This window comes from Notamacropus eugenii, chromosome 3 (genome assembly GCF_028372415.1).
Source record: "Notamacropus eugenii isolate mMacEug1 chromosome 3, mMacEug1.pri_v2, whole genome shotgun sequence".
Taxonomy (NCBI): domain Eukaryota; kingdom Metazoa; phylum Chordata; class Mammalia; order Diprotodontia; family Macropodidae; genus Notamacropus; species Notamacropus eugenii.
In genome coordinates, this window is record NC_092874.1 from 316,928,833 (window position 1) to 316,955,459 (window position 26,627).

The following is a 26,627-nucleotide window of genomic DNA, read 5'->3' on the forward strand; positions in this document are numbered from 1 at the left end:
ATATGCATTCATGTGGCATGATTTCCTTCCATCTTCATTAAGCAGAGAAGGCAAATGGTAGAAGGAATTTAGGGTTGGGATGTGTAAGTCATGAGCATTGATAGGACAACTAGGTAGCTACGATAGGGTTTCTGGAAAGGGAAGAAGGTGAGATTAGAGGAGTGGTGTTAGCTTTGCAGAATACTTAAGGGTGGCGGAAGTAGAGGAACCGTTGTGACAAAGAATAGGCTTAGGAGGGATAAGACATAGGGAGAGTCGGAGTAATAGGAGATTATGATCTATTAAAGGAATTTTATAATTTTTGATTGTTGAAGTGTGACATTTATGGGTGAGGGTGATGGAGAAATAAAGAATGGCTCAGGTAGATTGGAGGAGTGGATCATAGAAGTTGAAGAAATAGAGGAATTGGGAGGTTAGGATGTTTGAGGGGACTTTAACACATATTTTGAAGTCCTCTAGTACAAGAGCAGGAGTTGGGGTAGGGAGGGAGACGGTAAACCAGCCACTGAACTCCTTGAGAAAGGGGGGACAATGACTTGGAAAGCCTGGAGATAACTGCTACTAGAATGTGTTTTGGGTGATAACTTGGAAAGGATTGAACCTCTGCAGAGGAGAGTTTCCCTAGCTGTAATGTTAATTAGAGAGTTCTTCCCCACCCTTTGAGGGGCCTGCCTGTTAAAGAAGCTTGATTAGGGGAGGCCCACCCCTTTTGTTAATTTCTAATGAGGCACCAGTTTTCAAGGGCTGTGATGTCCTCTGGCTCTGAAAAGTGTATAAATACTGAAGTGAAGTTTTACTTTGGGGCTCACTCACTGAAAATATTTGGCCAGATGAGACTCTGGGCAGCTGTTAAGGAGCCCCCGACTTTGAAAACAGATGTTGGTGCTTCTCTCTCTGGTAGGTATGTGTGTGTGGTCAGACAGTTGGATCTACCTGTTGATCTGTGATGTATGTGTTGCTTAGAGTCAGACAGGTGGAAGCCCTGTCTATTGGTTGATCTTTGTTTCTCTGAAGTTCAGGGTGCTGACTTTTCCCTCTAAACGAAGTGAATGACATATGTGCTTGATTAAAGTAGATTGTTGACCCCTCAAAAGTTGCTTTCCTTTTTAGAAAAACAGATTTAAGAACCTGTACAGCAGGCCCTCCTGTCTATGCTGGGGTCCTTGCTGATACACTAGTGATTTCAGACAAAGGCAGTGAAGGGCAGGGAGTATTCTGACTCTCTCTGCAGGACCCATATGTTGGATAGGTATGAGAGAAAGTACTGCCGGTTCTGAGAAGAAGGATCTAGGGATGCAGTGCCATCTGAGGGGAGTCAGATCTCTGAGTAAGAGTTTACCTCACAATGTGAGGATGTTTGCCTCTTCAGAATTGTGGAAACCAATTTTCTCAGCACTTATCTCACTGATTCATATGTAGAATTTCCTGAATTGACCTTTAATAAATATAAAACCATACATTTAACAGAGGAAAAGTAGTTTAGTCTAAAGCGTGTGTGTCATGGGATGTCAGACTCGAATTGAGAAGAAGGGATAATAGGAAAGCACCTGACTGAGATAATGTTTTCATTTCTACTTTTCTACTTAATTTTTCTTTGCTTAAGAGCAGTCAACCTATTTTAATAATCATTCAACAAACCTCCAAAGTATGTGTGACAAAATGTATAAACTAAATCAGATTAATTTAAATAATAAAACATGAGGGAATGAAAATGTGGTAAGTCATGTTCAGTAAATGCTGAACCTAATTCAAACATTTATAGTCTGAATTTTGACCACCCAAGACCAGATGGCTACCATGTTTTGATTGTTTTGGCTATCTTTTGGTTTAAATTTGCTCTTTTCAAGATGTACATACATTTCCCATGTCAGGCCAGATTGTATGCAACAAAGTTTTGTTTCTCAAAATATAACCAGTTATCAGTGGTGATGGAGCATACCTGTATGTATGGAAATTACTGAAACACTGGAGAGGAAGGAAAATGGATTTTGTTCTAATAGTAAAAATAAAAGAATCTCCTTTTTAAGACTATTCTTTGTGAAGAGTGATCGTACAGAGATGCAGCAATGACTAACAAGTCATTATGATTGAGGAGAGGTGACATGAAGCAGTAAAAAAAGTACCGAGGGGCACCCCAGTGATGACCTGGCTCTGCCACCAGGCATTGGGGTAACTGTAGCCAAGCCCGTCTGGCTACCTCCTAAGGATTTTGTGAGGATGAAACATGTTGTATGAAAGAGCACTGATAAGTGTAAAATGACTTTATAAATGTCAGGTCCTCTTATCATTCACCCCCTTTTCCAACTGTCTTCCCAGCAGGTCAGCACATGAGCAGAACACCCATGGGATACAAACCATGCCAGCTCCCATTTTTTCATGCTGCTTCAGGCTTGCAAAGAATTTTGAGACACCCACAGAGGCTCCAGGTTACTCACATAGCTATGGCGATGGCTGTCCCTATGTACTTACTGAAGTTAGTTCTCACAGGGCCTATCACCTGCCCCCTACCCTCGCTGCTACCTCTTTGTTGGGTTCTCCAGTTACCATGCCAATGTTATCTGAGCACAAGTCTTAACTTCATGAGACTTCAATATGGCTTCTGTGACAAGATATAGATACAGATACAGATATATCCACTGTGTTACTAAGCTACCCAAATACACATATATATTGTGTATACAGCATATACGTGTATGTGCACATGTACATATGTATGTGTGCACGTATATACTAATAACATTCATGTATATACACATGTGTATATATGGGCATGCGTTGCATTAATGTGTATACATATATGTGTTCTGTACATGTATATATTTGGATAGCTAAATGGCTCAGTAGATAGAGTGTCAGACATGGAGTCAGGAAGACTCGCCATCATGAGGTTAAACCCTGCCTCACACACTTCCTAACTAGACAAGTCATTTAACCCTGTGTGACTTAGTTTCTTCATCTGCTGGAGAGGAAAGTGGCAAACCACTCAGGTATCTTTGCCAAGAAAACCCCAAATAGGGTCACAAAAAGTCAGATATGACTAAGCAACAATATATACATATGTGAACAAAAATCTTATTTTAATGTAATTAACTGGGGTTAACTTCATGAGACTTAGTGTATGTATTATATATATGCACATATTTCTGTCAGTTCACATTTACATAATGTTTTGAGGTTTGCAAAGTGCTTCACAAATCTCATTTGATCTTATCTGTATATGTGTATATTTCTTTTGCATTTATCTTTTTCATCTTTTAAATGGCAGGAACTCTGTCCGTGTCCCACAACCCTTAGGTTACATAATCAGTTCTAAGAGATAATTAAAATGTCCCTAAAGTTACTCAAGTGAGGAGAACCAGTCACACATTTGTTCACCATGTAACACAACCTATAATTCAGTGTGCCAGCAGTTGTTCTTACAGATAATTATATAATCCTCGTCCCTACATCAGGGACCAGTTAATGCCTATTCATTGAGGGGCCATGTATAATAACCACCAGGTGATTTGAAACCTGAGAAGATAAAAGCAGCCTTGTTCATATCTATCCTACTGATTTTTTTAATCTAATCTCAGATGCACATAATTATCATAGATAATTTCCCCTGTTTAACTCCCGTAATTTTAAGATAGAAGCAGAATGTTTTCACCTTTCACAGCTTTCAAATAAGTTGTTTTTTTCTTTCTGGGAAGTCAGTCTAAGTAGTCCTGTCCTTGTCCCGTGTCTGATCACTGCTGTAGATGGCAAAGAGGCTTAGTCAAGGTATTTATATACTTCATGCAAAGAAGGCCCTGTAGGAGACACAAAGATAAGTTAGCGGAGCTCGGACCATGGAAGGACTTGGAGTCAAGAAGAAGATAGGCTGTTAATGTAAATAACTCGAATATAAGGCAAACTCACAAGCTTCATGAGAGGCACACAAATAAAAATAAAATGTTTATTATAACCTCATGGGATATGAAAAACACTTTCTTGTGATACGGATGGAGAAAGTATTATACCCTTTAACAGATAAGGAAATCCAATCTCAGACAAGTTAAGGAGCTTGCCCAAAGGCACAAAACAACTATCTGAACTTAGATTTGAACAGCCCTCTCCAGGTGTAGAGCGTCGCCTGCAGTCTGTTACCTTGTGCTGCCTTTCTGCAAAGCACTTTGGCAAGTTAATTTTTCATTCCAGTCAAGTGTCAAATGAATGGGACTGTGTTTACTGAGTAAGTGGGACTTGAATAGGAACTTCAAGAATAGAAAGGATTTAGATAGGTTGGGGAAAAGGAAGAAAGATATTCTAAGTAGGAGGAATAACTTGAAGCCTCGGCAAAAACGCCTGAGCCCTGTTTTTGAGATCTAATCTAAATTTCTTGAGGGAATCTGGGGAGGGGAGGCTTCTTGGAAATTAATCTTACCATCAGGTTGTAAAAGTCACCAGAAAAACTAGGCTAAGCACTTAGTTGTTTTTTTTTTTCTATTTTGTTTTCAGTTATTTTAAAGATTTTTATGTCTTGTTATTAATATATATTTTATTTCATTAAATATTTCACAATTACATTTAAAAATGTTTAAGATTCATTTTTTAAAATGTTCCCAATTTTCTTCCTCCCTCCTGCCCTTCCCCTACACTTTGAGAAAACAAGCAAAAAGATGTTGATTATACATGTGAAGTCTTGCAAAACATTTATGGCAAAAGACACAGACAGACAGACACACAGACAGACAGACACAGACAGAGACACACACCACACACACACACACACACACACCCCTACCAAGACTTCAGTTTTGACTTAACTCAGAGTAGTTCTCTTTCTGGAGGCAGAGAGCATTTTGCATCTTGACTCCTTTGAAAGTGTCTTGGACCATTGTATTGATCGGCATAGTTCTGCTCCCTTCACTCTGTATCAATACGTATAAGACTGCCCAAGTTTTTCTGAAATCATCTTGCTTGTCGTGGCCCAAAAGTGTTCCATCACAACCTCATACCACAGCTTGTTCAGCCATTCCCTTATTGATGGACATCTCCTTTTCCTTTTTCCTTGATCTCTTTGCAGTATGGACCTAGCAGGAATATTCCTGGGTCAAAAAGTGTGCAGTTTTACAACCCTTTAGACATACTTTAAATTGTTGTCCAGAATTAGACCAGTTCACAACTCCACCACAGTGCATTAGTATCCCAGTTTTTCCACATCCCCTCAGCATTTATCATTTTCCTTTTCTGTCCTTTTAGCTAATCTGAGATATCAGGGCACCTTAGAGGTGTTTTAATTTGTTATTTCTCTAATCAATGAATGATTTAGAGTGTTTTTTTCATGTGGCAATTGATAACTTTTATTTCTTCTAAAAACTACCCGTTTCTATTCTTCGACCATTTATCGAATGGAGAATGTCTTTTATGTTAAGAAATTTAGCTCAATTTCTTATATACTTGAGAAATAAGGCCTTTATCAGAGAAAATTGTTAGCACCCTCCCCCGCCCCAGTTTCCTGCTTTCCTTTTAATTTTGGCTGTATTAGTTTTGTTTGTGCAAAACTTTTTTAATTTCATGTAATCAAAGTTAATGATTTTACTTCTTGTGATCCTGATTCCAGGATTTTGCTTCCAAAGACTCTCATCTCTCAAGTGAGAGGAAGTAAGTGCCATGGTTAGCTAGGACCAAAACTGGTCAGTCTAATTAATCTCAGTTTGTCTATAAAGCCTATTTTTAGGCAATAGGGAACCACTGAGGATTTTTGATCTGGGGACATTACATAATAAAAGTGGTGTTTAGGAAAATCACTGGAGATCCTTGTGTTTAGAGGGTAAGAACCTGGAAGCACCATTAGAAGACCTGCGGTGCAAAGGCACCACTGGGGAGCAGAACTCTAAGGGATTGGCTTACGTTTATATAGGACTTGAAATTTCACAAAACTCTTTCTATAATCACATTATTGACTCTAAAATTAAAAGGCATACTAGAGATGATCTAATTCAGCCCCATTCCCAATGTGATATTTTTCACATCAGTCATTCTTTACCCAATATTCTTACTATTGCTCTAGGCAATGTAAGCAAATGATTTCCAAGGTCTTAAGTTGTTGCTGCCACATTTTTTTTTTTGCATAGATCCACTGGAATCATGCCCAAGGCCTGCTAGGAGAAGGCATCAGGAAAGCTAACGATCTTTGGCATCTTATCGCCAGTATTCCGTTATTAAAACATGAGACTGTGTCTAATTAGACATAGAGGGAAGAGTTCTGGACCTGGAATTCAAAGCCCTGAGTTCAGACTCTGACTCGGAGACCTTGTCTGAGTCATTTTAACTCCGCTGTGGCTGCTCACAGGATTGCAGGGAAGAGCAGATCACATAATGCACATGAAATCATTTTGGAAACAGTAAAACATGAGACAGTTAAAACAACAAAAATGCAACAATCTAGCAACAACGTAAGAATATGTAACAATGTAGCATTTACATGGTACTTCAAGATTTTCAGAGCTCCTTACAAATGTTATTTGACCCTCACAACAATCCTGGGAAGTAGGTGCTATTATTATCCTCATTTTACAGGAGGAAACTGAGGCAGACAGTGGTTAAGGTACTTGTCCAGGGTCACATACATAGCTGGTGTTTAAGACCAGGTTTGAAATCAGACCTTCCTAATTCCAGGTCCTTTCCTCTATCCACTGTTCCACCTCGCTGCCTGTAAAGAAAAAGGTTGGTTCTCTGCGGAATGGCAATAGTGTTGTTCCATTCATTAAAATAACAAGATTGTGTCCTTAATTCTTCAGTGACATCATAGTTCTTCTGAAGCAAGTACCATTAGTTCTATTTGCAAATGAGGAAACTGGAGCCCAGAGAAGGGACAAAGATCGTGGCATAAGATGTGATATCATGTGGAGTTAAAGAGAAGGGGCCTTGTAATTTTCCCTCTCTTGTCATAAATGGGTCCATTTTGGAAAGAGCTTCCATGTCATTGTGAATTGAGCAAGTCACTGTGTTTGAGTTCATTCCCATCCTAGTCTGATCTATAAGATTATTAAGTTATCCCAGAAAAGTGTAGGGGAAAAAAAGTTACTTTGCCCCTTCCTTACAAGGTGAATTTTAGAGAAAACAAAATTCTTTGTCCTGTCTGCAAAAACAGTTATAAATAGTTTTCAAAACAACCAGTTGTTTTCCTTACAGTAGGAAATGCCTGCTTTCTGCTCAGTTTTGGGTTTGGGTGCTGGTGTGCAGGGCTCTGCCATAGGCTCCTCTCCATAGTTAGATGTATGTGGAAAGACTTTACTGTGTTTCCCGTAGTTGTGTTTTTGAATAAACTTTTTCTAAACTGCTATTCCAAATTGTTTTGTGGAGTCAGATGTTATTATAATGACATCCCTTGCCAGGTCTGCAGATACCAGTGTGTAGTTACAGTATAATGTTTCAGATATGCCCTGTGTGACTTACACTCACTAGAAACCACGCTTTTTTGCACTTTTCATGAGCAGCATCAGTGAAAAACAAGGAAAGTAGCCTCTGAAGGAGTGTGTTTCCACTGGACCCACCTTCCTACTTGTTTTTATAACTTTCGTTTTCCATACATGTTTTCCTCCTCATTATATACTCTCAGCACATAGAAAGAAATTCTAGTTAATGAACAAAAATAACTTAAAAAAACTTTATTCTTTAAGAATAAAAATCATCCAAAGAATGCTTTACGCTGTTATCATTTTGATTCATCTGGAAAAGAAAACACATTTGGGATTTATTTCAGTTTTGACCAGTTTTGTTTTTATTAGTGGTTCATTGTCCCCCCCCCCACCTCCCTCCCTCCCCCCCCCTTTGTTTTTTGGTGGGTTTTTTTTTTGCTTTGCCTTTTATAAGTTGTTACTTGAACTCTGATCTGATTGCTTGGTTTTCCTCTCCTTCCCTTTTAGTGGAAACCACATTTTCCAAGGTCTTGCTGCTGGCATAGCAGTGAATGAGAATGGAAGAGGACAAATAACAGGTACGAAAATAAAGATGCCTTTTTCCAGGGTGATAACTCCCAGGGTGGTGTCCTGTTTCACTCTGAGACACCAGGGCAACATATTCTAGAAGATGTGTTTGGGTGCAGCAGACTCTTTCCAGAATGTGAGGAATCCTGGACCTTAAATTCTAATGCCCTCTCTAATACTCACAACTCACATTTCCGTAGCACTTTGTGAGTTACAAATAAAGGTCACAACCACCCTACGGAGCTGGGAGTGCAAGCTTTAGTATTCTTGTCTTATATATAAGGGAACTGAGACTCAAGAGAGTTTCATTACATTATTTGCCAAGGGTCACATGGCTCCTAAGTGTCAGCTCCAGATTTAACTTTGAGCTCCAGGCTCCTAGTGCAGTATTCTTCGCATCTCAGGCTAACTAGGTATAGCTGCTAACTAGATATAGCTAACTAGTTGTAGCTGCCTTTTCATCTATATCCACTTAGTCATGTTAATGAGAAGTTTTGGTCTATTCACCTAGTTATCCATGTGACCCTGGACAAGTCACTTAAATGCTCTGAACCTTCTTCCATTTCCTCATCTTGAAACTACGGTTGCAATTTAATTCCCTACCCCTTTTTCCCAGTGCACTAGGATTATTTTGGGGAGCCAAAGGAAATGAATAAAATGGGGAATTTTAATGATCAGATCAGATTTTCTTTTCCATATTATTTTCTAAGTTTAACAGTTACCCTGTAAACGAGTAGGTTTTGTTTTTGTCTTAATATACTAATTAATGTACCTAGCAAAAGAAACAGGCCACATATATATGTAATTTATAGAATGTACATATTCTAATGAGGTTGATTGAAGGCTGTTGGACAGCCCGCGTCCCTACACAGCTCAGTGATGTGGTGAAGAAGAAAGAGACACAGGAGGCAGGAAGAGATAGACCAATTCCGTTTATTGATCTGAGGGTTAGGGTATATATAGAGAGAAACTGCAAGTCTACGTGACATTCTGCTCATCTCCTTTCCCAGTGATTTGGCCAGTCTTATTGTCTTTAAAGACCGTGAACCTAGAGGACATCTATTTCACATATCCCTTGTTTTCTGTAATTCTCATGTTTGTCTCAAGGAGACAGCAACATCTGGGGGGCATGGAGAGCCATTCCGGATGATAATGAGCACAGTCTCAAAGAACAGTTTCCCCGAAGGTCTTTCCTGATCTTGTCAACAGCACTCCATCCTGGCCCTCAACAATTCTTTGTAGCCACTAGAGATCCTTAAGGAAAGGATACTGTGTAGGAGTACTAACTATAGAGTGCTCTGATTGTTCTAGGTATTGTGGTGGGTTTCCACTGTCTAAAAGACTCAGTTTTCTTATATTTGCTTAACTAGGTTGCAACAAACATCTACTTCAGTTGCACTGAGATGATAATTTGAGATTGTAATTTTGGAAATAGGGAGAGAACTTCCCAGCAATTAAGAATTGCAAGGGTCAACATAGGCATTTCTTTTATTTAACTCTACATATTTGCTAAAAGGGATTTTCTTTTTACCCCCATTATTGGGAAGTAGGGTGTGAGAGGATAGGGCTAGAGACAAGAGTTGCCAAAAAAGAAGGAAAGAAAAGATGGTCATTAACAAATTTTTTTTTTAATGTACAGAAGAGAACAACAGGAATCCTAGAAAGAATCCTGAACCAACAGGATAGCTTTGAAAGTAATGTTTTTTTTTAACATTTTTTTGCATATTTAAAAAAGAAAAGCAAACAATACTTAACAGAGATTCACAGTTTCATATGCAATCCTTTTTTTTCCGTTCCGCTATATATATATGGAAATGACCATTTACTTAGTGTTACATTTAGAATTTTTTTAAAAATTTAAGATTATAGCTATAGGATGCCCAGAGGAAAAACTGTATGTAAGGCAAAAATTGATAAGGAATAAATTGTGTAAGCAAGCAGGAAAATAGTCGTCCATCTCCATTATGAAAAGGGTTCTGGGAGCTACAAGCCAGACATTATGGAAATTCATTATCAATCACTGCAGTTCAGCCAGCTCAGCCTTAAAATACTACATAAAAAACATGAGCCAGTAAAGACAGCAGGACATTCAGTGCACCTGATCGTCTTCTTCCCTGAAACCAGCTGAGAAGTTTTCAGTAAAAGGCCAGTCAGAAAAAGAGTCTGCTGCTGGAGTCACAGTCAAGTAGACAAGCATTTCAATGAAATTGAATTTTAAGCTGCTCTTATTTTCACTTAGATTTGTTTTAGAGTTTCGATGATGTTGTTCTCAGTATAGTCAGTCCCTGCCAGTTCCCTGTATCTCTGGTTGCTGTAGTGAGACCACAGCATGTACTGACAGCTGAGCTTCATGTTTTGTGCATCCCTTCAGGGACCCAGAGAAAAGTCAGGCAATTTCATCTTCCTTTGGTGTCCTTGACTTATTGTAAATGCTGACATCTGTGTAATTGGCTCAGACATTGAGCCACTGAAGGATCATCCTCCAGAGGACGGGGTCATAGATTAGGTTTCCACATCAGGCCAATTACTTCTGACCCTTTCCATGATCACAGGCTGCACTTAGACTGGGGGATATCAAGAGGGGAGCTGGACAAGAGCTCCTGAGTGGATCCATGGGAGATCAGCCCCAGAGCAAGAAGAACAGGAAAGCTAATAATGCGTGTAAAAAGCATCGTTGGCCCTTGTCAAGTACAGGATGTGCTGCCTTTACAAGCTCTAAGGAAGAGAAGAGGAAGGAAAACCTTCTTCACACCCAGAAAAGGATTCTTAGCCAATCCTCTGCTCTGTCTGACTTTAATTTCTCCATTGTCCAACCTCCCATCACTTTGGTTATTGGGCTTATTTTGGCTGCTGCTGGAATACAAAAGTATTATTATTAAGTGTGTCTAGATGACATCCAAGCTCCCCTCCCTATTCCACACTAATCATTTCCTAGCAACAGGACTGTTCTTTCTTCATTGACTTTTACTACTTCTCAATACTTGCCAACTTCCCACTTCTTTTTCTCTGCTCAAACCTCTTTACTTTTCAGAACATATATCAATGACTTTTAGATCTTCCCCTGCTGCCAGATAATTCATAGGCCCACCCCCTCACACTCTTCATATCACTTTCATTTTGCCCCCTACACCTATGGTAGGGTCTTTCCACCTTGGCTTAACCCTGGGCAGATGGTACCTTCAAAGGAATAGATCACTGAAGTGGGATGAAATTGCTGGCTGCTAGTACAGTCTTTTTCTGAGGTCACTCTTTCTGTATTCTACTTAACATAGCTCCCAGGCAGATGAGCACAGGCCTAGGTATGAGGTGTTATGAGAGCATTTGTTCTCCCTCTAAAGTAAGAGTTGGTTCTTAACCTGGAGTCTATATACTTATTTTAAAATATGCATATTTTGATAACTGAAAGTTAATATAATTGGTTTCCTTTGTAATCCTATGTATTGGATTCTACACATTTAAAAACATTCTTCTAAGAAGGGGTCCATAGGTTTCATCAGACTGCTGAAGGGTCAAAAAAGGTAAAGTAGAAAAAAAAAACCTTAATTAAATACCTACTATGAGCCAGATACTATTCTAAGCACTTTATACATATTATCTCATTTGATTCTCATAAAACCCTGGGAGGTAGGTGCTATTATTATCCCCATTTTAGAGGTTAAATGATGTGCCCAGTTTCACACAGCTAGTAAAAATCTGAGGTCAGATCTGAACTCAGGCCTCCCTGACTCCAAACTTAGTGCTCTAACTATCTTACCTTCTAGCTGCCTTGAACCCATTGTCTTGTTGCTGTGTTTGTCCTTCATTCTCGAAGAAGACCATGATATCAGGGAGATGATGACATGACTTGCACTTGACTTGGATTTGAGGGAGGGCTGTGCAGGTCACGAGCCTTGCTTCTCCTCCAGAACCTTCTGGGTCCAGTGGCCAGATATTCATCAGGACGACTGGAAATGGGCCAGGATGCGATGGGAGACCTTGGCCTTTTTAAGCTAAGGTCTTTTTAGGTTCTCACTTTGAGTGAGGTAACGCCCATTCAGTAAATAGGCCTCTTTAAGAAGTCAGTCAAGGGATGGTCCCTTTCTAATTAAGAAAAAAAAATCAAGCTGGGAGGGGAAGACCCTCAAGGTTGCTGTTCCAAAGAGAAACAGTTAACCATTGAGATTCACTCTAAATTCACTCAAAACCAGGAGCGCCCAAAATACAGCCATTAAGTGGAGCTTGGGCAGGGACCTACTGTGGTCCAATCTATGAGCTAAAACCCAGATATAACGACAGTTAACATTTTCAAAACACCACAGGTTTGTTTTCCTCATTATACTAGGTGTCCAAAAAGTTTTAGTACAGTATGAAACTTTCATAGCTGTGTAGAGAGGAAAAGATAACAGTAATGATAATAACAATGGAGAAATCAGAAATTAATTATGAAGAGCTGCAGTGATAGCATGAAGTGTAATTAAAGTTAGTCATTGAATATGCAACAGCCTTTTACGCAGATTTTCAGACTTGCTGGCCAAAGTGGATTTAGAATGATAGAATTGTTGACTTTTAGAACTGGGAGGGACTTGAGAATAGGGTCTAATTATGCTCATTAAATTGTCCTAGTCTTTTCACAAGATATGACTTTTAAAAGTCATCCTTATTCTCATTAAAATAAAATTTAGAAACATGGGATTATTCTAAAAACTTCATTGTTTTTCTCTGTGTTCTGCCTCCAAAAACTCAACTAGTTCTTTAGAAATTGAAGTGAGAAAAAATGATCATAAGCACAGAGAACACAATAATAGGGTGAGACACCAGGAGTAATTTATTTTTTAGCCCAACAGACATAATGACTCTCAAAAACCAGAACAATATAACTGTCTGTTTTTACTGGATCTGTTTGCCATGGGTCCTGTTATGATTCTTTCCCTACCCCCTCCCTTACTGCTCCCATCCCTCCATTCTCCCATCCACCCCCTCCCTCTACCCTTTCTCTGGAATTTGGTTATAAAAAAGATTCTTTGGTTCAAGTCAAGACTTTGAGATGAGGGTTTAGATCACACACTTAAACTTTTTTATGTCTTGAATCCCTTTAGCGGACTGATCAAACCTTCTCAGAATAATAGTAGATATTTTATTATCATGCTTTGTATATGTGTAAAGGTAGCATAGCAGAATCTCAGAACTTCAAGGGAACTCAGAGACCACCTAGTCTAAAATTAATTTTATAGCTGAGAGAACTAAGACACAGAAGGGTGCAGATAAGCCCAGAGGATCTATGATAATTATATACTTGACTAGTTTAAAAATACACTGCATTGACAAGACTTCCAAATCCCCTTTTCTCATTTCTATTATTTACTTGTCAACCTAGAACCAAATGGTCATTGTACTAAATCAGTCGATATTTATTCTTCTTCTCGAACTGAGACACAAGCTTTCCACAAAGGAATGATTTAGAAGCCTCTGCAGCATTGATTCTACCTTCTCCTTCCTTTCCCAAGCACAGCCTGATTGTGCTTATTAAGCCAGATGGTGATACACATAACTAATTCTTGATTATCTTCAGCATATTATCCACTCTGTGCTTCATCATGCCCTCGTTTCTCCCTGTTCTTCTTTCTGTTACTTCATGGTTTGTTAAAATTTCATCAGAGAGGAATTGAGACAGCCACTTTTGTTCCTTATGGGCGGTTCTGGTAAAGTAGTCCTTCAAGCAATGGCTTCCAGTGAGGCTTTGGAATGATTTGTGGATTTCATTCCTCATGCCTTCCCAAAGAATTGAACATATGTTGTTCTTCAGTCCTTGGTTGTGTCCAACTCTTTGTGCCTCTGTGGACTAGATTATCTAGAGTGGTTTCTTGCAGAGATACTAGAATGGTGTGCCATTTCCTTCTCCAGGACCTAAATAGTTTTGTTTTGTTTTTTTCAGACATATTTGTGTCCAGAATCTTAACTTGCTATAATAACCATTCCTTTAGATGAGGGGTTCTTAAGTGGGATTTTTGGTGTCCTGGCCCCTTGAGCAGTCTGGTGAAGTCTGTGGTTACCTTTTCAGAATAACAATAATCACCAGCATTTATATAAGATCATTAATCTGTGTAAGATAATATAATGTATAATCTTTATATAGCACTTAGCACAGTATTCAACATGTAGTCGGCGTTATGTAAATGCTAGCTATTATCATTACTACATAACATTTTAAGGTTTGCAACATGCATTACAAATATTTTCTCGTTTATCCTTAAGCAGCCTTTGGAAGAAAGTGCTATTTATTATTATCCCCATTTTACAGATGAGAGAAATGAGGCAGATACAGATTGACTCACTCAGGGTCCTCTGCTCTAGTGTCCTTTCCTACAGCAGAGACTAGCACAGGAAGTCCAGCAGTCTCCATATTTCTCCGTTAAGTCATCCCTGGTTCCATTATTCAGAAGTGATCTCCCCCTCCTGAAATTTCCATATCATTGTTTGCCCTTGTCATATCACTCTGAGCTTCTACCTTAGGCCATGTCAGATCTTCCCTCCTGAACTGCAGATGCCTTGAAATCCGTTTTCGTATCACCCAAAGTGATACTGCCTAGCCTAGTATCTCATACATAATAGGTACTGAAGAGATGCTTAATGAATAAACCTCCTCATCACAGCCTAGGGAGTTTAGAAAAAGATTGTATTGCTCTCATTTTCCAGATGGAGGGACTGAGATAATGAAAGGATACTCTTAACAGTTTGGACAGTTTTCCTTTTAGTCTGGAGAGGGTCCTGGAAATAACCTTCCCCTATGCCATTCTTTTTTTTTTTTTTAATAAAATTTTACTGATGTATTTTGTTTTTACATCACCTAAATCTCCTTTTGTAGCTCTCCCTTACCCCTTTCCTTTGGGAAAGTCATCCCATGTAACAACATTCCATATAACTATTATTCTTAGTCTTGTAACTCCTCTTGGCTTAAGTTTAGTATATTTTATTGTCATATTGGTATTGAGAGTTGGGAAATTCTGACTTAGTACCTTGTGAACCTGGTGAGTGAATCAACTGCTACTTAGATTCACCTCATGTTCCATTCCTCTGATCCTCACTTGATCGTTAGTTTCCAAGGCCCACAATCAGACTATATATCTAGAGAAAATTCAAATTATTCATGCAGTGGTCATCTCCCCAAGTAGATGCTAAGCTTCTTAAATGCAAAAATTGTACTTTATGAATCTTTGTATTTTCCGGGACCTAATATAGTGTACTACAGTTGGCAGGTATTTAATAAATGCTTGTTAAATTTAATATAATTTCCTGCTATTACAGATAGAGAGTGCTCTATAGGAGAGCTTCTTCACATCCCCACCCTTCTGCGTGCCCCCCCACCCTAGAACCAAAGAATCATTCTGCAGATGAGCTTTACAAGTCTTTCCCAGTCCTTCCCAGGATGCCCCATCTAAAAACACACCTAAAAGCAAAAATTCCTTGCTATAATCATAATGCCTTGATAAAACCATAATCAGAGTAGAAGAATACATTCTACCACCTTCTGCTTCCCCCATTAATACACATAAGACATCTTGGAGAACCTTTTTCCCTCTCAGAAATGGATCTTGGTAGATAGGCAAAGCATATAATGGGAGAGAAGAAGATCCTGTGTCCCACTGATTTCAGGAGTGTCTTATTTACCCTATATTTCCTTCTGTGGTGTCACATTGAATTGCAGTCTTTTTGAAGTCTCATTCCCAGTGCAATTTGCCTGTTCCTTTAGAAGTTAGATCTTTTGAGGCCTTATGACAGATTGATTATGCTCAGCAAATTTCTTTTAACCTCTCACTTTAGAAAATGTTATACGTGAAAATCACTGGGGTGGTGCAGATATTCGCCGAGGAGGTGACCCTGTTCTCAGAAGCAATCTTATCTGCTTTGGCTACTCGGACGGCGTGGTTGTAGGAGAACAGGGAAAAGGATTAATCGAAGGAAATACTATATATGGTAAGAAAAAAAATTTGTGCTGATAAACATTTAACAATGGCTCTCTTAAAAAAAAAAACCACCCCAAAATGTGCATATGACATACTTTTGACTTTAAATTTTTTTCCAATTACATATTAAAACAATTTTTTACTTTTTAAATTTTGAGTTCCCAATTCTACTCCTCCTTCCTTCCCTACCTTCCCCCCTCTCCCTGAGACAGTAAACAATCAGATAGAGGTTATAAATGTACAGCTAGGAAACTCGAAGATTAGTCTCTAAGTCATTTGCACAGATCTGTTCAACATTTATTTTCACTACTAACTAGTATCTCATGGTTGGGTGACAGGAAGGAAATGAGGGGGAGAGAGGGAGATAGAAAAGGAGAAGGAGGGAAAGAAGGAGGAAAGAAAGAAAACCTCTACAAGAAAATGTTTCCATGTGAGGGGATGTGGGGATGAAGACAGATCTTAAAATGTACCATAAAGTAGTTTGAGCATGATTGAAGCCCTGAACAGCACGGTGTTGTTGTGAATCATAAAATTATTTTTATATTTTTAACTTTTGGATTTGTTTTCAAGAACCAAATGAAATTGACTGAAAAAAAAGGTCTTCCTAAACCGGATTTCCATTCAGATGTTGTGAGGGAGCTCAGAGGCAGGGAAGAGGAAGGTTAGACATAATTGAGGAGCAGAGAGAGCATCAAATACCACCTGTTTGATTTCAGAGCTGCAGTGATATATGTAGAGCACAGGACTAAGTCACCATTATATTTGGCAGAATCTCTGCTGGAAATTATTGGGCTGGGTGAAAGAATCTGGCCGTGTAACTTAAAAGGGCCTTTTCTTAAATCCCTATTCAGGTTGATAGTTCAAAACCTGGCTTTTAATGACCAACCAAAGGATTACAGAATGATGCCACTGCAGCACCTTAAAGATGGCAAAGTGGTTTCCACTTTCCAGCACATTCTGTTATTTTAGCCTTTCAAAAAACCTATGAGGTTGTCTATATAGATATTATTTTCCCCATTTACAGATGAAGAAATCAAAGATTTGCATTTCCTTCCTGGGAAAGACCTGTATACAAGTGTAGAAATGTCTTCAGGCTGAAAAACATAAGATTTTAGAACTGAAAGAGACCATACAGGTCATGTGGCTCAGTCTCCCTTATTTAGAAGATATGGAACAGATTGGTACAAAATTCTAGTTCTGACTTTGCCACTAACTCTGCGTGGCAGATAGCCTGCATCCCCACATGGCTCAGTGACAGCTGTGAAAAAGAAAGACACAGGCAGGCTGGAGAAGATAGGGCAACTCCATTTATTGATCAGGGTATTTATAGACAGAAACTGCAAGTCTCCGTGTGACAGTCTACTCCTCTCTAGTCCTAGTAGTTTGGCCAGTCTTATTGTCTTAAAGATTGTTAGCCTAGAGGGCGTCTATTTTACATATCCCTTATGTTCTGTAGTTCTCTTGTTTATCTCACAGAGACAGCAACATGGGGAGGTGGGGGGGGGGGGGGGGGTTCTGGAGAGCCATTCTGGATGATAATGAGCACAGTCTCAAAGAACGTTTTCCCCAAAGGTCTATCCTGAACTTACCAACAGCACTCCATCCTGGCCATCAACAATTCCCCCTTTCTTTTGCTGTAACTGGAGATAAGGTACTTGGGTTTGAAGATCTTTCCCATGAGAGAGAAGGCACCTATAAATAGGTGGCCTGATACAGAGAAACAAAAGGATAGAAGTAATAATAGACATAAGCCATGGAACAAGGATGCAAAGGGATTTATATTAGGTGAGTTATCTTTAGCACTGTAACCCTAGCTGGATGATGAGTTGGAACTTCAGGTCAAAAAAAAATCTTAATGGTTCTAACCTTTACTCAGATAAATTTTACTTCTGTGTCCACTCTTTAAGAACTTCTTTGAAAGAAAGGGCTTTTGAATCTGTCATCTCAAGTGAGAGAGACTTCTGGACAACTATCTAGTGACGCCAAGTCCCCTCCTTTCTACTGGAGAGTTCAAAAGCTTTATCTCTGCTGAAGTGTCTCTTTTTCAGATCTATGCATTTTCCAATTTGCCTTAGTGCCAAATAATACAACAATTTTGATCTGTCTTAAACATCCAATTAGGAGTGACATGTTTCACTCAAAATAGGACCAGAATAACTACTTTTTTGGTTATTTACCATTATACAAAACTTTTCTTTTTAGGTGAGGCATGAGATAATTAAAATGCTAGTCAGTCTGTCTGCCTCTCTGATATGAGGGAAAAAGCTTCCCTGATTTCTTCTTGTCTTTCTCTCTGCCTTCACAACCTGGCCAGGGTTAGAAGGTAGAAAGAGAAAGAGAGTTTTACCAACAACTTTCCTACAATTTCCAAAACTTTTATGCTTTCCTTAAAACTGCATATATATTATTTCCTTGTATACCTTATCTGAAACTGCCTTTAGCAATAAGATTAGTTTCTTTCTTTCTTTCTCCCATTCTCCTCCCTAATGCTGCAGTCATCAGAGAGAAAACATGGGAAAGAGATTAACACACACTCACACAGAACACAGAGACAGAATACATGTACAGACAATAACAAAGAATTCAAAAAACCTCAGAAATCCTCTGCACAAATTAGACCTTTGACTTGATTTCTTTTACTTTGTTCCAAACATGCTTTGTGAAATTCAAATTTCCACGTTGAGTAATCTCCTTCAAGAGTGGTTTTATCTAAATTACACCAAACAGTGGGGCATAGGGCTGTCTGAGAAATGCTGTCTAGAAGAGACTGAATGGAAGGATTACTTGGTCCAGAATTGATTGCCCCTTGTTTTTATTCCTTTAAAAATTTAAAATCCAGAGGGATGAATTCTCTTGCAACTCCTCCTGGGTTATTGGGATCTGGGGTTTCTGGAGGAGTACAGAGTGGCAGTGGCTCTGTGGGAGCCAAGGGTTCCAGGGGTGTTGAGGCCTCCTCTGACCAGGAGTCCACCTCTTCTCCCCCTTCTTCCTTCTCCACATCCGCCCCTACCCGAGTGTTTCAGCCTTTAAAAAGTATCTGTCCCATTGTTAACCTTACTTTTGCTGTTTACCTGTCAGCTCTGATTTCTTATGAACAGTCTGCTTTTTGATTCTGTTAACACAGTAAATTCTCTCCGTAAGCCTGTTAAGTGCTGAGATTTTACTGTGTCTGCGTGAACCTTGGATAAAGTGAAACGCCCCTGCTGGGGTTCTTCAAGGCTTCCCCTTACCTTAGTTGCTTTGTCACAGCTCGGAGCTCCTTCCAAGGGTTCCACTATCACTGAAAGACGAGTCCCTTTCCTGGGTCAGGTCCCTGTTTGAGGCACCATTTGTGGCGGATGGCCTGCGTCCCCACATGACTCAGTGACAGCTGTGAAAAAGAAGGACACACAGGCAGGTGGAAGAAGATAGGGCAACTCCATTTATTGATCCGAGGGTCAGGGTATTTATAGATAGAAACTGCAAGTCTATGTGTGACAATCTACTCCTCTCCTGTCCTAGTAATTTGGCCAGTCTTATTGTCTTAAAGATTGTTAGCCTAGAGGGCATCTATTTTACATATCCCTTGTATTCTGTAGTTCTCTTATTTATCTCACAGAGACAGCAACATCTAGGGGGGCCTAGAGAACCATTCTGGATGATAATGAGCATGGACTCAAAGAACAGTTTCCCCAAAGGTCTATCCTGAACTTGCCAACAGCATTCCATCCTGGCCCTCAATATCTCTGTGTGACCTTAGGCAGCTCATTAGGCCTCAATTCTTTCACTTATAAATTGGGACCAATATAGTTACTGTATCATACCCGCTGGGCATAATGAAAATAAAAATGGGAGCCTATATATGCACATATGTATACTTATGTACATAGATGTGTGTGTATGTATATGTATATACCCACACATACACATTTTTAGAAAGTAGAAAATATTATTTAAATATAAGATCTTATTTTTATTAAAATTGATATTTTAGATATTTAATGCTCATGTCTTACAAAGTTATAAGCAGTTATTTTATTAGAGAAGGAAAAACACAGTAGCTGCAGAAGGAGCTGCCTGTGCTCCTTATTCCTTGTCTTTCATAAATCAGAATGACCTGGAGGCTCCTGTGATTCCATTTTATTCAGTTCTATTTAGAACAAGCACACGCTGGCTTTCAAAGTCCCATACATCGTGGTGCCTCTCCTTGCCTCCCAGAACAGAAGAAATGAAAAGCAATAGAAATCACAAGATCTGTGGCAGAGGAAAAAGAGCTGAACCACTGAGGGTTCTACTCTCTGTGTTGGCAGAAAAGCTCAAGGGCCCTGTTAGGAGCTTTGGGCATATCAGCTAAAATGAGGTTTTAAAAAAGATTTTATAACCTCAAATGAGGAGCAACCAGAATACTTTTTCTATAGAGTAGTTGTAAGATGCACCAATCTGTTTTAAGTTAAATCAGAAAGCTATTTACCTGGACCATATTATCGTAACGTTCCATAGAAAGAATTTCACTGAGTAGAGTGTCCACCCTCATCACAGCCAATGTGGGAGGTTGTGGTGCTTAACTATGTATATTCATTCAAGAGCTTTGTTTTTCTTTCCTTTTTGTTTTAATTGTCGGGGTTGAGTAGGAAAACAAGAAGTAACCAACAAAAATAAAAGGGGATCATAAATTGAGAGCTAGAAGGGGAACTTAGAAGTTATCTAGTCCTACTCTGCCATTTTATAGTTGAGGAAACTCAGGCCCCAAGAAGTTAAGTGACTTACCCAAGGTCACACAATGGCAGACCTTGGCATTGAGCCCAAAATCAGAATTTCTTTCCACTGCACCAAGTCAGACTACATGGACAATGCACTTCCATAAAGACCCACATAATAAATTCCTCTGTGAGTTCAGCGTTAGGATATAGTTTGTCCATATGAACTTTTATACTTCTCTTTATCGGTGAGAGCTTTTGGCCTTAAAAGTTAAAGTCAGCTATGCTAAATTCATTGTTTACCTGGAGTACCTCGCTCAGGTGCCTGATAACATCTATTTCTCTGCTCCTCCCCCTTCCCCTTGACCAGTTTTTGTTGTTTTTATTTTTGTCCTTTTGTCTTATTTAATTTTCTGATACTTAAATACATAACTTTGACAAGGTTCTGCGTGATGGTGGATCCCATGATACCAACAGTCCGGGTCGTGCTTGAATGAATTCGACTCAAGCCTTCTTAAAGCCAAAGAAAACAAAATTTATTAAAGATTCACCAAATTGGGTTGCCTCTTAAGGAGCCTAAGCATTTGTGATGCTTGTTGGGCCAGATAGAATCCCAGCTAGACAGAGTCTGAGCTGGATTGAATGTGAGCGCCTTCATGGAGGCAAGATGGAACTTAAATACAGAAAAGAGTATAGGAGGGATCTGGGGGGTGGTCTGGTAGTCCAGGGTGATGGGAGGAGGGGTTTAGGAAGGGTCCAAGGAGGAAATCTAAGGAGGGTCAAAGGCTGGAAACAGCTGGAGGCTATCAGGAGATAGCCTCAGACAATGGAGAGTTTGGGTGGGAAGCAGGTGGGGCAATCCAGGGATCTTGATAGGGGCTGTAGGGGAATGGATACAGATCTTGATGGGAGTCGGTAACCTGGGGAATGGGGTTTTGATGAGATCAAGGGTGGGGGGGGTGCAACCGAGACCTGAGCAGAATGATAATGAAAAGCCCATGGGCTTCCTGAGACTGCCGAACAAATGGGAAGATTAGATTTGAGTAAGAAAGGCCAGATTAAGGGGGAAGATTCCAGGGGAGCTCAAGGAGGCTCCCAGAGTCTGAAGCCCATCCACTTCACTGATCGCACAGTTCCAGACCATTTGTATCTTCTCATACCAGGCAGTTCTTGTCCATGTTCTACCTATGGTTCTGGAGCCTTTTCTCTAGGAGTTTTTTAACAATTCAAATATATGCAGCTGTCTGCTTACTGTCAGGAAGCAATGATTTTGTTTATAAGAGACGCAGAAAAGTTCTTCAAATTTTCTTGGACCTTAGTTTCTTCACTTGTAAAAATGAAGACGTTTCTGAGATTCCTCCCAGTCTCTAAATCCTATATTTCTGTGGCCTATTTACCTTTCTCAGTAGTATGATAATAAATGAAATGCACTTTTAAGCTTAAACTGTCTTATTGACAATTTCACCCATCACTTTCCTAAATCTAGGAAATCAGTCAGATAATCAATCACATCCTGATGTACAGTGTCTGCCAATTTCAAAGTATAAATGTACACAGAAAATTAAACTATCAGCTTTCTCAACCTGGTATGAGCTGGCTCTAGCACACCACTGTGTCTAGGGACCTCCCAGGTGTCTGTGGATAGATTTCAGGAAATCTGTCGACTTACATTTTTTAATATTTTGATAACTGTTTCAGTATAATTGGTTTCCTTTGTAATCCTATGTGTTCTTATGTATTTAAAAACACTGTTCTGAGAAGGGGTACAGAATAGGGTCCCCTGCTATACTGTCAGAGGGGCCATGATACAAAAAAAGGTAAGGGACCCCTGCCCTGAGCCCTATGGAATGAACCTCATCTGTCTTCTTCCTCACTTTTGTCTATAACCTCTAGATCCTTCGGAGGACTAAGATGTGGTACAGCGACTCATTCATTTTCGTGCCCAAATTTTTTAAATTTTGTCTGTTCTAGGTAATAAAGGTTGTGGCATGTGGATCATGTCCTCTAGCCTCCCACACATCACAAGCAACCAGATTGCCCATAACAGCATCTATGGCGTAGCTGTGTTTTGTCAGAAGGATGATGCTAACGATTACCTCATTAACCAAGGAAGCAATGAAAATTTCAACGATGAAGGTGAAGCTTCCAACTGGGAAAACGACCTAGACGGTGAAGACGACCGCTTCTCCTCCCAGCGGCCAATCAGTGTGGCTCTCATTGAATCTAACAGTATTAACCACAACGGAGGTGAGTGTAGCCCTCACATGGGGCCTGAAAACCCTAGGACTGGGAGGAAGCGGTGTTCACAAACCACTTGTCTGACTCCTTGGGATCCCTTGGCGTTTTCTTGGCAGAGACTCCGGAGTGGTTTACCTTTTCTTTCTCTGGCTCATTTTATAGATGAGGAAACTGAGGCCAACAGGGTTAGTTAGAGTCTGGGGCCAGATCTGAACTCAGGAAGATGAATCTTCCTGACTCCAGGCCTGTACTCTATCCACTACCCCACCTAGCATGTATACAAATAAGTAGAATACAAGGCAAATTGGGGAAAAAGCACAGTAAAAACTGTGTTGGTGGGGAGGGGAGAGCAGGGAAGGAAACAGAGGAGGTAACACCAGATCTGAGCAGGAAGTGCCCTCTGGGCATGGCAGATGACTGTGGGAATAGGTGGACACCAACGGCCGAGGGTCAAGTCCAAATAAGACTTAATAGAGTTTGGAACCCAGAATTCACAATGGGGAGTGGCAGGAAAAAACAGTAGAAAAGAAGGTAGGAACCAGATTTGTGAAGTGCTGAAAATTCCTGCATTTCATCCTAAGATACTGGGGGGCCTCTGATGGCTTTTGAGCTATGTAGTGACATGCCTAGACCTGTGCTTCAGGAAGGTGATTCTGTCAGTTGTGTGCAGGGTGGATTAAAGAGGAGAGACACTAGAGCAGAGTAACCTCACTTGTGTCAAGGACTGCTTTGACAGTCTGGGGAAGCCAGTGGACCTCTACTCCAACCAATGTTTTGTTTTGTTTTGTTTTTTAAATAACTCATTATTGAAGAAAATGTTCATTTTCAGCCATATGCTAGTGATAATAAAGATGCATTTTTTTTTCCATTCAAGTCTACAGGCCAGCGTTCCCCTTGCCGCAAAATCTATGTGTGGACCCCAGGTTAAGGCAAGGAGACCGATGAGAAAGTCATCAAGTAGCCCTAGACAAGGGGTGGTGAGGGCTCAAAGCCATGTGAGCAGGAGAGAAGAGGATGTATGTGTGAGAAAGATGTTAGAGCCTGGAGCGGCCCTGAAGGTCATCCAGGCCAGATCTTTCATTTTCTAGATGAAGAGGCTGAGGCCCAGAAAATGACATTGGAGTCTCAGTTACACTTAAAAAAACTCACAAAAATCCACACTTCCAGTGTTTGGAAAACTGCTGGCATCCTGTTTGAGGAACGGGTCCCCGTGTGGACAGATGAGGCTGCTCCATTGGCCTCAGTTCATCTTCTAGAATTAACTAAGTTCCCAGCTCTCCAGCCTACTGGAGAACCAGTGTTCCGGGATGGCAATAATTACAGTAATTGAAAGGGCGGGTGTTTGGTTTGAAACAGTTTTTGTATGATCTGATCCAGCCTCGTTTGGGAATGATCATTGAAAGCCTTGAGCTGTATCCCCATTGGCACACATGGCATCATCCTAACTGATGCATTCTAGCTGTTTGTGCCTCCCCCTCACTTATACTGAGTAGTTTTATAATCATGTTAAAAAAATAAGTATAAAATTGGGGGGAAAAAGCCACAGCCTAGCATTTATATAGCACTTTAAGGTTTACAAAACACTTTACAAATATTATCTCATTGGAGACTCACAGCAATCCTGGGAGGCAGGTAAAACTATTATCCCCATTTTACGGATGAGGAAACTGAGGTAAATAGTAGTTGTGATTTCCCCAGGGTCCCACAGGTAGTAAGTTCCTAAGGAAGGATTTGAACTCCAGTCTCCCTGACTCCAGGCCCAGCTGTCTATCCATCGAGCCACTTCACAATATTCTGGCTTTATTTCATATTTAAAGCATTTGTTCCTTGCTGTTTGTGGAAGACTTACTTTGTGTTCTGTATTCAGAATTGTGCAGAGTGACCTTGCAGACTTTCACCCTTCTAGTCTAGAAGGCTCACTCCTTTGTGATCCCTTGACTGATGCCCTTGAATTTTTCTCTCCTCTAGCTGCCGGGCTTTATGTCAAGAGCAATGAAGCTCTGAATGTTATTGCCAATGTTATCCATGCCAACCAGGAGAGCGGGCTGGCTGTGTTGCAGAGCACCCAGCTCACCCGAATCGCCAACAACAGCATCTCCTGCAACCACCTTGGCGGGGTCCTCATCGAGTCAGAGTGCAGGGTCGAGCTGCGTGGAAACGGAATCTATGACAACAGCGGCCCTGGTGTCTCCTCCAAGGGAGACGGGACTGTCCAGGAGAACGACATCATTGGCAACCGAGGCTGTGGCCTTCAGTTACTGCAGGCAGCAAACATGAAGGTGTGTGTCGCATCCCTTTGCCAGGGCATCCTCTGATCCTGAGTGCTAATCCTGTGAGTAGGTGAAGCTGTGCTTATGTTCCAGGAAGTAACACTAGAAACACAGACTCTCCAGGCGGGATGGGGAGAAGTCTCCCAAAGCTTTCTTTTTCTTGTTTTCATTTTCTGGACTGGGCTTTTTCTTTTGTCTTCTCTAATACTAGTGCCTTTCTTCTGTGATTTTGATTATCTCCAATTTGTCCTGCTTGTGTACAGTCTTGTTTGTACATCATTGTTTGCATCTTGTTTCTCCCATTAGGCTGTAAACTCCTTCTCCCAAACCTTTCAGTCAACAGCCTTAGCCCCAGTTCATACTGGGAAATGGAGTGGCCAAAGGGGAGCAGCCCTGGGCCCAGGTGAAGGGCACACAGAGTTTGGACTCTGGGCATGAGCGTGCTCCCTGGCTGCCCCTGTCTGCAGACAGGCCTCCCACTAGGCCGGTGTTACCTGTCAGGTAACAGTAAGGAGCTCCTCACAGCCCAGCTCAGGCTTCACCTCTCCTGCAAGGCCTTTCCTGATTCTCCCTTTCCTCCTGCCATCTTCAGTTTTTTTCTCCTCTCTTCCTCCTTGATTTATCTGAAACCTGAAAGGCTTCACCACTGCAGAGTGGGTAGGAGGCCTGTCAACAGACAGAGATGGCCATGGAGCACACTCACTCCTGTAGTGTGACATTCACACGCTTTTCCCCTGTGCCCACTGCCACTTCCCTTTCAGCCACCTTTCCCAGAATGCAGGCAAGAGCAGAATTGCTCTCCCCAGCATTCTGCACCTCATCTGGAGCTTCTCTCCCTCCCTCAGTGTCTGCCAGCTGTGAGAGCACACCCCAATCCAAGCCCAGAAGAAATAAGGCAGGCTAAGTTTTGTGTGAAGCTTTAAGGCCCTCTGCCGAAATCCTTTTCCAAAATCTCATGGTGAGGTGCCCATAGAGAGCTCCTTGGGCTTTTAAAGGCCTCACTAGCACAAGTCAGTCTCTATCAGGTCCTACCAAGCTGGAAAGTTTTTGATGTGGTCAGGGAAGGACTGTGTATCTGCCATCTAAGGACCATGTATCTGCCATCCAAGGACCACATATCTGCCATCCAAGGACTGCGTATCTGCCATCCAAGGACTGCGTATCTGCCATCCAAGGACTGTGTATCTGCCATCCAAGGACCAGCTCAGTTTAGAGGGGCCCCAAACTGACCACATGGGCGATCCCCAGATATTAACTTTTTTGGCCATGGCAGCTCATCTCAGGCACAGAGATGGGTTGGGATGTCTGTCAGTCAGAAGAGGACTCACCCTTGTGAGACCATGAATCCTTGAAGTATTTAAGTAAGAAGTCTTTTAGACATTTAAAGACCTAAGACATATTAAAAACAAGAAGATTTCTAAGAATAATAAAATGATAGGTTTAGAGTACAAAGAGGCCTCAGAGGCCTTCAGTTCCAACCCTCTCATTTTACAAGTGAAGAGACAAAGAAGTCAAGTGACTTGCCCAATGTCATACAGCTAATATATATTT

General features: G+C 40.6%; 1 protein-coding gene across 1 annotated transcript in view; it reads left to right on the forward strand.

The window, feature by feature from the left end:
- FBXO10 (F-box protein 10) overlaps positions 1-26,627 on the forward strand; it is a 94,270-nt gene that overhangs the window by 60,961 nt on the left and 6,682 nt on the right. The window contains exons 6-9 of the mRNA XM_072596768.1: positions 7,893-7,963; positions 15,750-15,902; positions 22,540-22,815; positions 24,775-25,085. Coding sequence (XP_072452869.1) covers positions 7,893-7,963; positions 15,750-15,902; positions 22,540-22,815; positions 24,775-25,085 — 811 coding nt within the window. The remainder of the gene's footprint in view (positions 1-7,892; positions 7,964-15,749; positions 15,903-22,539; positions 22,816-24,774; positions 25,086-26,627) is intronic.